At 42.8% G+C, this 15,703-nt stretch overlaps 1 protein-coding gene across 1 annotated transcript in view; it reads left to right on the top strand.

Moving 5' to 3' along the window:
- Positions 1 to 15,703, top strand: part of LOC126101579 (rabankyrin-5) — a 443,789-nt gene that overhangs the window by 347,981 nt on the left and 80,105 nt on the right. Inside the window, exons 13-14 of the mRNA XM_049912232.1 lie at positions 6,633 to 6,753; positions 10,320 to 10,493. Coding sequence (XP_049768189.1) covers positions 6,633 to 6,753; positions 10,320 to 10,493 — 295 coding nt within the window. The remainder of the gene's footprint in view (positions 1 to 6,632; positions 6,754 to 10,319; positions 10,494 to 15,703) is intronic.

Genomic DNA, 15,703 nt, shown 5'->3' with positions numbered 1-15,703 from the left:
GAGATGCGTTCTGTGGGGGCTTGGTAACCAGCTACAATGGGACGGCCGGGATGATTGGGTTTGTGAATTTTGGGAAGAAGGTAGAAGGTAGGGGTGCGGGGTGTTGGTGGGGTCAGGAGGTTGATGGAGTCAGGTGAAAGGTTTTGTAGGGGGCCTAAGGTTCTGAGGATTCCTTGAAGCTCCGCCTGGACATCAGGAATGGTATTAACTTGGCAAACTTTGTAAGTAGTGTTGTCTGAAAGCTGACGCAGTCCCTCAGCCACATACTCCCGACCATCAAGTACTACAGTCGTGGAACCCTTGTCTGCCGGAAGAATGACGATGGATTGGTCAGCCTTCAGATCACGGATAGCCTGGGCTTCAGCAGTGGTGATGCTGGGAGTAGGATTAAGGTTTTTTAAGGAGGATTGAGAGGCAAGGCTGGAAGTCAGAAATTCCTGGAAGGTTAGGAGGGGGTGATTTTGAGGAAGAGGAGGTGGGTCCCGCTGTGACGAAGGACGGAACTGTTCCAGGCATGGTTCAATTTGGATAGTGTCTTGGGGAGTTGGATCATTAGGAGTAGGATTAGGATCATTTTTCTTCGTGGCAAAGTGATATTTCCAGCAGAGAGTACGGGTGTAGGACAGTAAATCTTTGACGAGGGCTGTTTGGTTAAATCTGGGAGTGGGGCTGAAGGTGAGACCTTTGGATAGGACAGAAGTTTCGGATTGGGAGAGAGGTTTGGAGGAAAGGTTAACTACTGAATTGGGGTGTTGTGGTTCCAGATTGTGTTGATTGGAATTTTGAGGTTTTGGAGGGAGTAGAGCTGGAAGTGGGAGATTGAGTAGATGGGAGAGACTGGGTTTGTGTGCAATGAGAGGAGGTTGAGGTTTGCGGGAAAGGTTGTGAAGGGTGAGTGAGTTGCCTTTCCGGAGGTGGGAAACCAGGAGATTGGATAGTTTTTTAAGGTGGAGGGTGGCATGCTGTTCTAATTTGCAGTTGGCCTGTAGGAGGATGCTCTGAACAACTGGTGTGGATGTGGGACAGACAAGCTCCCATATTTTATTTTCTCAGGCTTGTCTGACATTCGGCATCACCCCCAAAGGCCTCACACTTAAAGTTCTCATCTCTGGCTGCAACCCTTCTTTCCATCAGTCCCTATACCAGATCCAAACCAAACAATCCGTTGCCCTCACCCACCTAATCCTTCACCTACACATCCACCCAGCCAATCAACACACCCATCAACTCCTATCCTTAATAAAAGTCCTCAATCTTTCCTCTCCCACATCCACACCGGCTGTTCAGATCATCCTCCTACAGGCCAACTGCAAATTAGAACAGCATGCCACCCTCCACCTTAAAAAACTATCCAATCTCCTGGTTTCCCACCTCCGGAAAGGCAACTCACTCACCCTTCACAACCTTTCCAGCAAACCTCAACCTCCTCTCATTGCACACAAACCCAGTCTCTCCCATGTACTCAATCTCCCACTTCCAGCTCCACTCCCTCCAAAACCTCAAAATTCCAATCAACACAATCTGGAACCACAACACCCCTATTCAGTAGTTAACCTTTCCTCCAAACCTCTCTCCCAATCCGAAACCTCTGTCCTATCCAAAGGCCTCACCTTCAGCCCCACTTCCAGATTTAACCAAACAGCCCTCGTCAAAGATTTACTGTCCTACACCCATACTCTGTGCTGGAAATATCACTTTGCCACGAAGAAAAATGATCCTAATCCTACTCCTAATGATCCAACTCCCCAAGACACTATCCAAATTGAACCATGCCTGGAACAGTTCCGTCCTCCGTCACAGCGGGACCCACCTCCTCTTCCTCAAAATCACCCTCTCCTAACCTTCCAGGAATTTCTGACTTCCAGCCTTGCCTCTCAATCCTTCTTAAAAAACCTTAATCCTACTCCCAACATCACCACTGCTGAAGCCCAGGCTATCCGTGATCTGAAGGCTGACCAATCCATCGTCAGCAGCAGTAGGGTCGTCTGTCTCGCCCACGTTATATGCTGATGATTTCTGCATCTTTTTCAGCTCCTCCACCATTGGCGTTGCAGAACGTCGGTTGCAGGGAGCCATACGCAAGGCGCAGGCGTGGGCCCTAGCCCATGGGTTTCAGTTTTCTCCTGCGAAGACTTGTGTTATGCACTTTTGTCGGCGTCGCACTGTCCATCCCCACCCTGAGCTTTATCTTCAGGATGCTAAGCTCAGGGTTGTTGACACTTACCGTTTTCTGGGACTGCTGTTCGATGCCCGGCTTACTTGGCTTCCACATATTCGTGAGCTCAAGCGTCAGTGCTGGCAGCATCTGAATGCCCTCCGCTGCCTCAGCAACACAACTTGGGGTGCAGACCGTAACACGCTGCTGCAGCTCTACAAAGCCCTTGTGCTGTCCCGACTGGATTATGGGAGTGTGGCGTATGGCTCGGCGTCGCACTCAGCATTGCAACTGTTGGACCCCATTCACCACTGTGGGGTTCGACAGGCGACAGGAGCATTCCGCACCAGTCCTGTTAATAGCCTACTTGCTGAGGCTGGGGTTCCTCCGCTCCACATTCGGCGTCAACAACTCTTAGCCAACTATGCTGCCCACGTCCGTTGTTCTCCCCGTCACCCTAACTACCGTCTCCTTTTCACCGATGCGGCAGTCCATCTTCCACGCCGGCGGCCGCGATCAGGCCATGCAATTGGGATCCGTGTTCAGTCCCTGCTTAGTGAACTCGAGTCTTTGCCTCTTCCATCTGCTTTTCAGGTCCGCCCACATACACCACCTTGGTGTATCCGTCGGCCGCAGCTTCAGCTGGACCTCTCCCAATGGCAAAAGGATTCAGTTCCTCCTGCAGTCTTGCGCCGCCAATTTCTTGCTCTCCTCGACGAATCCCGTGACTCGGAGGTTATCTATACCGATGGCTCGATGGTTGATGGCCGTGTGGGGTACGCTTATGCTCATGCGGACTATGTCGACCAGCGCTCTTTGCCGGACGGCTGCAGTGTTTACACTGCAGAGCTAACAGCTATTTTTCGTGCCCTTGAGCGTGTTCGTACCAGCACTGGCGAGTCTTTTGTCATTTGCAGTGACTCTCTCAGTAGTCTCCAGGCTCTTGACCAGTGCTACCCACGCCATCCCATTGTTGTTGCCATCCAGGAGTCCGTTCATGCTCTTGCACAACGTGGCCGTTCAGTGGTGTTCATATGGACCCCGGGACACGTTGGGATAGCGGGCAACGAACACGCCGACAAGTTAGCTAAAGAAGCCACCCGCAAACTGCCGTTGGAGATCGGCCTCCCGGCAACTGATCTCCGATCGGTGTTACGCCGTCGGGTCTTTGGGATGTGGGCCGACGAATGGCGCACCCTGTCTGTACCCAACAAGCTGCGGCGTGTAAAGGAGGCCACGACTGTATGGGGTTCCTCCATGCGGGCCTCTCGGAGGGACTCTGTGGTTCTCTGTAGGCTCCGCATTGGACACTCTTGGCTGACGCATGGTCATCTGCTGCGTCGAGAGGACCCCCCTCATTGTCGCTGTGGTGCGCTTATGACGGTGGCCCATATATTGTTGGACTGTCCTCTTTTAACCGCCCTCAGGCGAACTTTTAATCTCCAGGGTGCTTTATCATCTCTCTTAGGTGACAATGTCTCTATGGCAGATCGGGTTTTAAGTTTTATTCGCGCAAGCGGCTTTTATAGGTCCATTTAAATATTTTTTTTTTTTTTATTTTTTTTTTATTTATTTATTTATTTTTTTATTATTTTTTTTTTTTTTATGAGCTCTCTCTTTTACTTAGTTTTGTGTTGTGATTCGACTCCGCCCTAAACTTTTAGGCCGGAGGTTTTAACGTGTTGCAGAGTGGCTGGCTCATCCTATTATTTTCGTGATCAGCCAGCCACAGTTCTCTGCTGTGCAGTTTTAATTCCATCTGCCTTTGTTCTCTATGTTGTTTTTGTTGCTGTGCTCTGTTTTCCATGTTGTCTTACAATGGCCCATGGGGCTTTTCTTCCCCTGGAGTTTTTCTTTTAGTGCTTCGCTTGACTGGTGGATAGTTCCCCTGTGCTCTGTGTTTTTCTGAAACAAGGGACCGATGACCTTTGTAGTTTGGTCCCTTTGATCTTTCACCCAACCAACCAACCAATCCATCGTCATTCTTCCGGCAGACAAGGGTTCCACGACTGTAGTACTTGATGGTCGGGAGTATGTGGCTGAGGGACTGCGTCAGCTTTCAGACAACACTACTTACAAAGTTTGCCAAGGTAATCCCATTCCTGATGTCCAGGCGGAGCTTCAAGGAATCCTCAGAACCTTAGGCCCCCTACAAAACCTTTCACCTGACTCCATCAACCTCCTGACCCCACCAACACTCCGCACCCCTACCTTCTACCTTCTTCCCAAAATTCACAAACCCAATCATCCCGGCCATCCCATTGTAGCTGGTTACCAAGCCCCCACAGAACGCATCTCTGCCTACGTAGATCAACACCTTCAACCCGTTACATGCAGTCTCCCATCCTTCATCAAAGACACCAACCACTTTCTCGAACGCCTGGAATCCCTACCCAATCTGTTACCCCGGAAACCATCCTTGTAACCATTGATGCCACTTCCTTATACACAAATATTCTGCATGTCCAAGGCCTCGCTGCGATGGAGCACTTCCTTTCACGCCGATCACCTGCCGCCCTACCTAAAACCTCTTCCCTCATTACCTTAGCCAGCCTCATCCTGACCCACAACTTCTTCACTTTTGAAGGCCAGACATACCAACAATTAAAGGGAACAGCCATGGATACCAGGATGGCCCCCTCGTACGCCAACCTATTCATGGGTCGCTTAGAGGAAGCCTTCTTGGTTACCCAGGCCTGCCAACCCAAAGTTTGGTACAGATTTATTGATGACATTTTCATGATCTGGACTCACAGTGAAGAAGACCTCCAGAATTTCCTCTCCAACCTCAACTCCTTTGGTTCCATCAGATTCACCTGGTCCTACTCTAAATCCCATGCCACTTTCCTTGACGTTGGCCTCCACCTGTCCAATGGCCAGCTTCACACGTCCGTCCACATCAAACCCACCAACAAGCAACAGTATCTCCATTATGACAGCTGCCACCCATTCCACATCAAACGGTCCCTTCCCTACAGCCTAGGTCTTCGTGGCAAACGAATCTGCTCCAGTCCGGAATCCTTGAACCATTACACCAACAACCTGAAAACAGTTTTTGCATCCCGTAACTACCCTCCCAACCTGGTACAGAAGCAAATAACCAGAGCCACTTCCTCATCTCCTCAAACCCGGAACCTTCCACAGAAGAACCCCAAAAGTGCCCCACTTGTGACAGGATACTTTCCGGGTCTGGATCAGATTCTGAATGTGGCTCTGCAGCAGGGATACGACTTCCTCAAATCCTGCCCTGAAATGAGATCCATCCTACATGAAATCCTCCCCACTCCACCAAGTGTGTCTTTCCGCCATCCACCTAACCTTCGTAACCTCTTAGTTCATCGCTATGAAATCCCCAAACCACCTTCCGTACCCCCTGGCTCCTACCACTGTAACCGCCCCCGGTGTAAAACCTGTCCCATGCACCCTCCCACCACCACCTATTCCAGTCCTGTAACCCGGAAGGTGTACACGATCAAAGGCAGAGCCACGTGTGAAAGCACCCACGTGATTTACCAACTGACCTGCCTACACTGTGAAGCGTTCTATGTGGGAATGACGAGCACCAAACTGTCCATTCGCATGAATGGACACAGGCAGACAGTGTTTGTTGGTAATGAGGATCACCCTGTGGCTAAACATGCCTTGGTGCACGGCCAGCACATCTTGGCACAGTGTTACACCGTCCGGGTTATCTGGATACTTCCCACTAACACCAACCTGTCAGAACTCCGGAGATGGGAACTTGCCCTTCAGCATATCCTCTCTTCTCGCTATCCGCCAGGCCTCAATCTCCGCTAATTTCTAATTTCAATTTGCCGCCACTCATACCTCACCTGTCTTTCAACATCATCTTTGCCTCTGTACTTCCGCCCCGACTGACATCTCTGCCCAAACTCTTTGCCTTTACAAATGTCTGCTTGTGTCTGTGTATATGCGGATGGATATGTGTGTGTGTGTGTGCGAGTGTATATCTGTCCTTTTTTCCCCCTAAGGTAAGTCTTTCCACTCCCGGGATTGGAATGACTCCTTACCCTCTCCCTTAAAACCCACATCCTTTCGTCTTTCCCTCTCCTTCCCTCTTTCCTGACGAGGCAACCGTTGGTTGCGAAAGCTAGAATTTTGTGTGTATGTTTGTGTTTGTTTGTGTGTCTATCGACCTGCCAGCGCTTTTGTTTGGTAAGTCTCATCATCTTTCTTTTTAGATATATTTTTCCCATGTGGAATGTTTCCCTCTATTATAAACTACTTAAAAACATTGAGGCAATAACTGGCTTGCATAAATTCGAAATTCCAGTGCATGACTACTTGCTACAGAATGCCTTATATTGCTATATACTCTAAACAGTATAACAGTTTCCATTCAAAATTTATTGTGGTTATTTAACGTGTCCTATTTAACTATGTACTGCTGTACAATTTATGATTCACTAACTATGGAATACAATAATGGTTTTGTTTCTGTTAATTATATTGACAGGAGGAGCTGATGTCAATGTTCGCAATGGAAAAGGTCAAACATTGCTTCACCAAGCTATTTTGAAGCAGGATACACATACAGCATTATTCCTTCTTGACCAAGGTGCTGATATGAATGCTGTGTAAGTTTGTATTGAACTTCTGTCATTTGTATCACTTTCATGTCTTGTGGTTATTCTAAAAGTGAGATAACAAAAATGAAGAAAATTATTTTTAACTAAAACTACAATTAAAATATGCAAAGTCACTACAAGATAATTCTGCAAATAAAACAGTTTTCACCATTATTAGAGAATATGCTTGCATGCAGAAACATTTAACATGGAAGCAAAATACATGTACACTTGTAAGATGATAATATTTCTCAAGTTGCTCATGCCTTTGTATGTTTAGAACACTGTTGTGATGATGAATATGCATCTATTTACTATTCAAACAGTTATTTAACCTCAGTATGGAGGTCTTTTGTTGTGAAAAATGCACAGCATATTCATAAATCTGGTGATTTCATGGAAAGGTTTAGGATGCTTACACAGTGAGGGCATATGCTGCTACCCACCAATTTAAATACGTCTTTATGTACTAGTTTCCTTACAGTAGCACTGTCCATGCAGGCGAGGCGGTTTGCGTGCTCTGGATCGTGAGGGCTATGTCAGTGGTAGCTTAGCTACCAGCAGGGTCACCCATACTGGATTGACCAAGGACGAAGTGTGTTCCTCAACAGCCCACTGGTCCTTTTCACCTATCCCAAGCCTGTCCTTACCCTGTCCTTTTCCTGCCATCTCAAATCATAATAAAGGCTAGAGGAGACTTTTAGGCGTAGGGAAGCCAGCTGCCCTAGGGGAGTAAACCCTTACAAGAAAATCGGGCAAGTCTGGAGGCTCTTAGGTGGCAGCCCCATCACCAGACTAAGGAGCTGTGGGCCAATCACTGGCACTCCCAAAAACAAATGATTAAAGAAACAGCAGAAAAGAACAGCCGGACGCACTCAAGTATGACGACCTTTGGCAGAAAAGGACAATGAAAATACATTTCTGGAATATTAGAACATTGAGAGAAGCCAGCAGACTGGAACAGGTTACAAAGGAGATGACGAGTTACAGGTTGGACATTCTCGGACTTCGTGAGGTGAATGGCTAGATTTTGGAGAAATCTAAACACAAGATGGATACACCTTTTTATACTAATCTGGACCCACTGGGGAGTATGCAGAACACAGAAATGGAGCGAAAAAGAGCCTTATGGAATGAAAACCGGTTTCAGAAAGACTACTGACAGCAAGTTTTAAGACAAACATTTGAAATGTCACAGTCATCCAATGCTATGCTCCTACAGAAACCTCTGATACTAAACAGAAGAAAAGAGTTTTACCTCTCCTTAAGTGACACCATTAAGAGTACCAGTAAGAGAGACATCTTGATTATTATTGGAGACCTAAATGCAAAAATTGGAAAGAACAATGAAGGCGTAGAGCATGTAAAGGGAATCCATGGTATCGGAGAAATGAATGAAAATGGGGATATGTTTTCAGATTTCTGTGCCAGTCATGATTTGGTGATTGGAGGTACATTATTCCCACATAAGAATTGCCATAAGGTTACATGGGTATCTCCTGATCACAGAACGGAAAAACAAGTTGATCATATAGTGCTAAGCAAAAAATTTAGAAGGTTGCTGATGAAAGTGAGAAATAAACGTGGGGGCTGACGTTGGCAGTGACCACCACATTATTGTTGCAAATTTTAGGCTAAAAATCATGGCTACAAATAGAAAGTTCAAACAAGGGAACAAAAAATACAATGTGGGAAAGCTTAGAATAAAGCAAAACAAGAAGCTTTCTGTATTGAGCTAAGGAACTGCTATGAGGCACTCCAAGAAGCACAGGAAAATGATGAAAATAGTGTTGATGATGCATGGACTCAGGTTAAGGACATCCACTGCAATGTGAGCAAACGGGCCCTTGGCTTTAAAAACCATTTAAAGAAAGATTGGATGTCTGAGTGTACGTGGAATTTGATCAGCTGTAGGAAGGAGATTAAGCAAAATTAAATATGAGTAAAACAAGACAGCAGAAAACTCGAATGCAAGCTGAGTATGCAGCTACTGACTCTCAAATAAAGAGATGTGTGAGGAATGATAAGAGAAAGTGGATGGATGAGCAAGCTCTGAGAGCAGAGACAGCCGCAGCAAGGGGTGATACTAAATAACTGTACTGCATCACTAGAATGTTTTCAAAAAAGGTTTCAACAAGAACAGACTTATGAAAAGCAAGGAGGGTTGACTGTTGACGACAGAAGAAGACCATCTTAGAAGATGGAGAGACCATTTTTCTGAAGTCTTAAACAGAGAGCAACCTGAAGAGAGGGAGATGCAATGAAAGTTTCCAGATGCCAGTGACAGAATCAATGTAAACACACCAACTAAGACTTAAAATAGCTCTCAAACAGATGAAGAACGGGAATGCTCCAGGAATGGATAATATTGCACCTGAGGTGCAAAAAAGCAGACATTGACACCACTATAAATCTACTGCATCCATTGTTTGAGAAGATATTGTCAGAAGAAAAAATACCAAAGCATTGGAAAGAAGGGCTGATTATTAAGTTGCCAAAGAAAGGGGATACTACCAATTGTAATTACTGGCGAGCCATCACCTTCCTATCTGTACCAAGTAAAGTACTCTGTAGATTGATGCTATATCATATGAAGGACTCACTCGAGACACAACTGAGGAAAGAGCAAGCTGGGTTTAGAGAGCACAGAAGTTGTGTCGATCTCATCAACACACTGTGTATAATACTTGAGCAGAGTGCAGACTTGCAGAAAACACTCTACCTTACATTTATTGATTTTGAAAAGGTGTTTGACTCTCTTAATAGGAGAGTTATGTGGCATACCTTGGAAGAATATGGAATACCATCAAAGATAATAAATATTATTAAAGCCATGTATGATGGATATGAATGTAGGGTTGATTTTCTTACTCAGCTGCAAACCTTTGATACATTTGATACTTGATACAAACCTCCTCCCTCTCCCCATCCTCCCCATACTCGCCCCCTCCTCCCACAAACGCGCCACTGACCATTTGACTTCATAACAAGGTACAGTGGACTGGTCCATTGTGATTGTGATGGACGTATAGTACCATTATTCAACAGAAACTGAAATTCTTTCTTAGCTATTTGCAATTTATGTGTGTCCAACCTACGAACTTTACTATACACCTAAGGCCCACTAGAAGTAGGTGGATAATGCAGTACTTTATGCTTTAACACCTTTGTTACTATAGTTGGTTTTGTTAGCTCAGGAAATTTCTCTAACAGCTTTGAATAGTGACATTTTGAATAGAGTGAGCTTACTGAATCATTAGCATTCACAGTGGTTACCTCTGCAGAAATTTTTAATGTGTAACTGTGAAAGTAATAGATAATATACAGAAAATTCAGACCTGGTGTTTTTCCTATGATGATGATGATGATACAATCAAAAAAGTGCATCCAACATCATATTGACAATACTTTTATGTTGTTGTTCTAATTATTAAATGTTTTTAAGATTTCCTTAAATTTCAGGTGTCAGTTACTATTATCTTAAAATACTATAGCAATTTTTTTTTCTTGTTCTTCAAATCAAGTGAGTTGATGGGAATAACTATTTAGCTGTGTTTTTTTTATTTCTAATGTAGTACACAAGAGAATGAAACTTCTCTTCAGTTGGCAATCCAGAGTCACTTGACTCGCGTTGTGGAATCTCTTTGTCAGCGTGGTGTGGACATGTCTGTGCCAGATGCCAGTGGAAACTGTCCTCTTTGGGCAGCACTTGCAACCGGACAGGATGACATTGCCTCTGTTCTTGTTAGGTATGTGTAGTATAAAAATATGTAAGTGAATATCTTTTTTATGTAGTTTCAAGATATTTAAGAATTTAGTGCATCGTTAAGTATCATTAAGTAGCGTTCATGATACACAGTGATGATGCTTTTTTCAGCCCTCTTACAAAAGAATGTAAAAGTATCTTGAGAGGACATCAGTCCAACCATTTTAGGGTAGTATATAAAAATCTCTCTTAAGTCTCTTCACAGGATAATATATTTGTGTAACACAAAATATCTGCAACAAAATTTCCTAGTTCTGTGACCAATGAAAGTGTGCATTTTTTGTACCATATTCAGAAATATGGTCAGAGGCGCCTGTGAATGAACTTCCATTTTCCTTTGTGTTAACAATAGTATCTGCTAAACAAGTAAAATATACTGCGCATAATCATAGCTTGTTTCGATAAAATGCTAATTTATTGTAGTGTATCTCCTAAAAAGAGTAGGCCCCAACATAATTTACTTCATTGAATGAGTTTACTAAATCATGTGTACATATAAAAGTTGAACAGAATTACCTGACCATTTTGATACATTTTATGTGGATTTCAGAGGCACAATACCTCCTCCATTTTCAACCTCCCCTCCCATTTCACCTTTTGTTTTGGTTTTGTTTTCTGACAACTTCAGGGGTGAAATAACAGTTTAACAAGTGTATTTGGTAACGAGACACCAAATAATTATAAGAAACAGAGTTAAACAAACAAATAGCATAGTCCTGCAAGACTGAAAACAAGTCCTTTCTGAACGTAGGACGTGCATGATCAGCAATGGCTAGCCATTCGAGTTACCAAAGATTAAGGCCATTTTGACACTTTTGGCTCAACTAATTTTTTGTAATGACAGTTTCCTCATGTCGTCATTTGTCCTTGCATTGGCTGAAGTTACAATGGAGTGTAGTGATGTGGACAATATAGTGCTATGTGGTGGAGAGTTTTGTTTACATTATTGTGTTACCCAGTGATTGTGAAATATACATAGAACTTTGATGATGGCCATTCGTGAAATCAGCATTAAGTGCATACTGTAAGTGAATGATTTGGAAAGAGGGAGATATGTTTAAAACAATTTTGAACAGTCTAAGGTAGCAAAATTATCTTAATTTTCAAAAAAATGTACTGCAAATGGCCACTCAGTCCAAGGAAAGTAATGTAGTTATATGATGACCACATCAATATCAAAATGTTCTCACTGATACTGATCGTAGTGCTTGATGGTGTTGCATAAAACATGAAGAAACTGAAATAGTTTGTGAATAACAATAAGTCTCTCCCAGGGGACACGGCCTTACAGAAGATGGCCACTGAGTGAGATCACAGGTATTTTCTTTGTCTGCTAATAGAACTTATTTAAGAAGAAATAGTGTCAAATTTAAATTTTCTTTGTTTTGTATTCTTGTTGTAGTGTCTGTTCTTGTCACACAACTGAATATTAGCTTCCCAGCAGTGCTTGTTCTTGAAAAAACTTGTTCCTTTGCTGAAGTCCCGATAATCGTGACATAGCCCGAAATTTTGTATGACATAAACACAAAAAATTCTATTAAAGTTTCCTTCATAGTGCAAAAAATCATTTAAAAAATACTGCTACTAGTTTCATCAGTGTCTATTGTCGCAATAAAAGTGTAATTAAACATTTCTAAATTGTATTTAACTTAGACATTTCGTATTGTTTACTAGTTAGATAGAAGTGATCTAGGCCTAAATATTCCAAATTACAAACGTTTAAAAATCTGACCAAACACGACTGAAAACATAAATTCTCTAAAAGCAAATTAGTTACAAATTAATTCTTCTGTCATTGTATCTCTAAATGAGTAAAAAAAAAAACCACCTCGCATAAGACCTTTGTGTTGTTTTTTGTTTACACACAGCCAATTCCGCGTCCTTGACAAATTTAAAACATTTTTTAAACTTAATTATTCTTTCGCAACTGACCATGAGTGAGAAATGTGTGAGCTGTTGTAGGGTAGTGAGTAGAGGGATTTGTTGTGCAGTGGAGAGAATGTTGGGAGAACAGAAGAGGCTCTCTCCTGGACCTCATAGTATGCAGTAGAAACATTTTGATTGGGGAATAGGAAAGGAAAATCTTTGCCCTTGAGCCTCAGTTGGAGGAAGCAAGGAAGGAACTCATAAGGATCAAGGGAGAGAGGGGGGAGGAGGGTGGTTGGGAACTGGCAACTGGTAGGAGGATAGGAAGAAAGAGAACACGATCTGACAGTTTTATCATCAACACAAAAAACAGGTGTCTACCACTGCCAGAGTTAAGAGGAGAAGAGCCTCAGGTAGAATGAGAAGCAGGAAATGTGCAGTACACTTCAACCAAGGCCAAGAAGCCTAGGAATGTACAAGGTGCTAGGAAGAAGAAAGTGCTGCTGCTAGGTAGTAGCCATGGGTGAGGTGTAGGCCCTTAGTTACAGGAAAGTTTTAAAGGCAGCGTACCAGACCACCAGTATCTTCAGGCCAGATGCAGGGCTAAGTCATGTGATAGAGGACCTAGGGTCTTTATGTAAGGACTTTACAAAAAAGGACCCTGTACTAATAGTGAGTGGGGCAGGGATGGGGCATATGACATAGGTGGTGACCTGGGCAAGATAGCTTCCCTGACTCATGGCACCGACGTACACTTTGTTGAGCTGTTCCGGCATCATAATCGACCACACCTTGATGGAGCTGTGGGGTTAGGGATGGCTCTGAGGACGGCCAACTTTGCTCACGTTTCTCTGGTGCCCGTCAGGACTATCAACAGATGGGGTTTCACTAGGTATGGCCTACACCTAAACAGGACTGGGAAGGGAAGATTGGTACAGCTGATTTTGTGAAAGTATAGGGGGTGGATCTCGGGCCACACATGGTCAAATACCTGTTGTCATAGGTAGGAAAAGTAGATCTCTTTTAGGGTAGATCCAGACAACAGGTTCCCCTGCCTAAAGAGTGTCTCCAGCAGTTTAAAAAATACTGAAACAATCACTCACAAGACAGATTTTAACACTTCAAATATCACACATACCATATGTCACAAAGAAAAACAAACCATTGGAAAGAGTAACATGGGGCATTTCACAGACTCAACAACCCTCCATCAAAACATGCAATCAATAAACAATAAAATACAACTATTAGAAGTTGAGCTCCAATCATTAAACTGCACAGTAGTTTGTATTACTGAGCACTGGTGTAGAGACACAGAAATCAGACACAGTATTATCGTTATATGAAAGGGCAAACTCTTACTGCAGAACTGCTTCAAGAGGTGGAGGATCTTGCATTTATATCAGAAAAGGAACACAGTTCAAATCAAGAGATGACCTCAGTACCGTAAGTGAAGACAAACACTTTGAAATATCAGGTATTGAATTAACAGGGTTTGATATCACCAAGAAATTAATCATTTTGTGTGTGTATAGATCTCCCAGGGGTAGTGTGGACACTTTTTTCAATAAGTTAAGTGAAGTTCTAGATAAAGTCTCAAGTACAAAGGTCAACATAATTCTGTGTGGGGACTTTAACATCAACACTAATATCATAAATGAATCCAGCAGCACCTTCACAAACATCCTTTGAAGTTTTGGCATGTCCCTATAGGTCAATAGTGCAACAAGGGTTACTACAATGACTGCATCAGTAATTGACCATGTGGCCACAAATATGGACAGGGAAAAATGTGATGTAGCTGTAAAAGATCATGGACTATCAGACCATCTCTGTCAAATAACAACAGTAAAGTCAGGCATCGAATCATTCCCTAAACTACAAGCCTACAAACGACTTCTACCAGAAATCAAAATAAAAAATTTTTCAAAAGATTTAGAAAAACAAAGGTGGGATGAAGTGTATAAGGAAACCAATGTGAATATGAAATTCTCTAAATTCTCCACATTGTTTAAATTGAACTTTGAAAATGCATTTCCAAAAGTATGCTTGTCTATCTGAACATCTCACAAAAACATATGGATAACAACTGCTATTAAGAAGTCCTCCCCAACACTTAAACATCTCAGTTCCATGAAAAAGGTTTGCAATGATCCAGAATTCTTAAGTTTTAATCGTAGATACAAAAAGATCTATAGGAAGGTGCTGATTGCTGCAAAAAAGTCATTTAATGACAAAATAAAAGATAATGAAGGAAATAAAAGCAAAGCTTTTTGGGTTGTTATAAAAAAAGGAAACAGGGAGAGGCAAACAAATGCAGAATAACATACTGCTAAGGGAGGAGGATAAAGTAATAAATGATCCACAGCACTTAGCAAACTATGTAAACGAGCATATTTCAAGTATTGCAGAGAAGTTGCGGCAAAAAATCCCCCAAACAAATATAGCACCTGTAAATAATGTTGCACTAAATACAATGAGGTTACTTCCAACCACAGAGAATGAAGTCAGTAAAACAATTCAAAAAATAAAAAGTCAGTAGGCTTAGATGAATTATTAATGTGTATACTGAAACAATGCATAGGGATTATACAAGGCCCCTTAACAAATATAATAAATGAATCCTTCACATCAGGGGTATTTCCAGAGCAGTTAAAAAAGGCAAGAGTTGTACCTTTGCTTAAGATAGGTAATGCAGATGACAGAGAAAATTGCCAGCCCATTTCCCTGCTGTCAGCATTCCCAAAAAAATAGAAGCAATTATGAAAGACAGATTGATGAACTGACTGAATAAATATAATCTTTTAAGCGAATCACAGTTTGGTTTCTGAAGTGGCAAAAATACAGAGTCAGCCATAGTAGAATTCACAAAAGTTGTACTTGATGCTCTTGATAAAGATGGGTGTGTCACATGCATATTTTTGGACCTTTCTAAGGCGTTTGGTACAGTTGACCACAAGATTCTATTAAATAAATTAGAAGCACTAGGAATAAGAGGGGTAGCTAATGACTGGTATTGATCATACCTAATAGATAAATACAAAGAGTAGAGATAACACATACTTATCCCCAAGCTACGTATGGCACAATACTAACACCTCTTCCTCTTTCTGAGCTCAACATCTCACTCATTATGGAGAGATGCTGACTCAGTTTTTCAGGATAGCAAATGGAAAGTTATGGTACAGGCACCTTCAGTGCCGGGCGGATGGGTTTGCGTACTTTGTTGAAGTCAAGAACTGTGCCGGCGGTAGCGTAGCTACCAGGCAAAGGAAACGGATAAAGGACCTGACAGTAGCATCATGGAATGTGAGGACAATGCTTCAG

Source organism: Schistocerca cancellata, chromosome 9, assembly GCF_023864275.1.
Source record: "Schistocerca cancellata isolate TAMUIC-IGC-003103 chromosome 9, iqSchCanc2.1, whole genome shotgun sequence".
NCBI classification, from domain to species: Eukaryota; Metazoa; Arthropoda; class Insecta; order Orthoptera; family Acrididae; genus Schistocerca; species Schistocerca cancellata.
The sequence above is the reverse complement of the archived record's forward strand: the minus strand, read 5'-3'. Positions and strand labels throughout refer to the sequence as shown.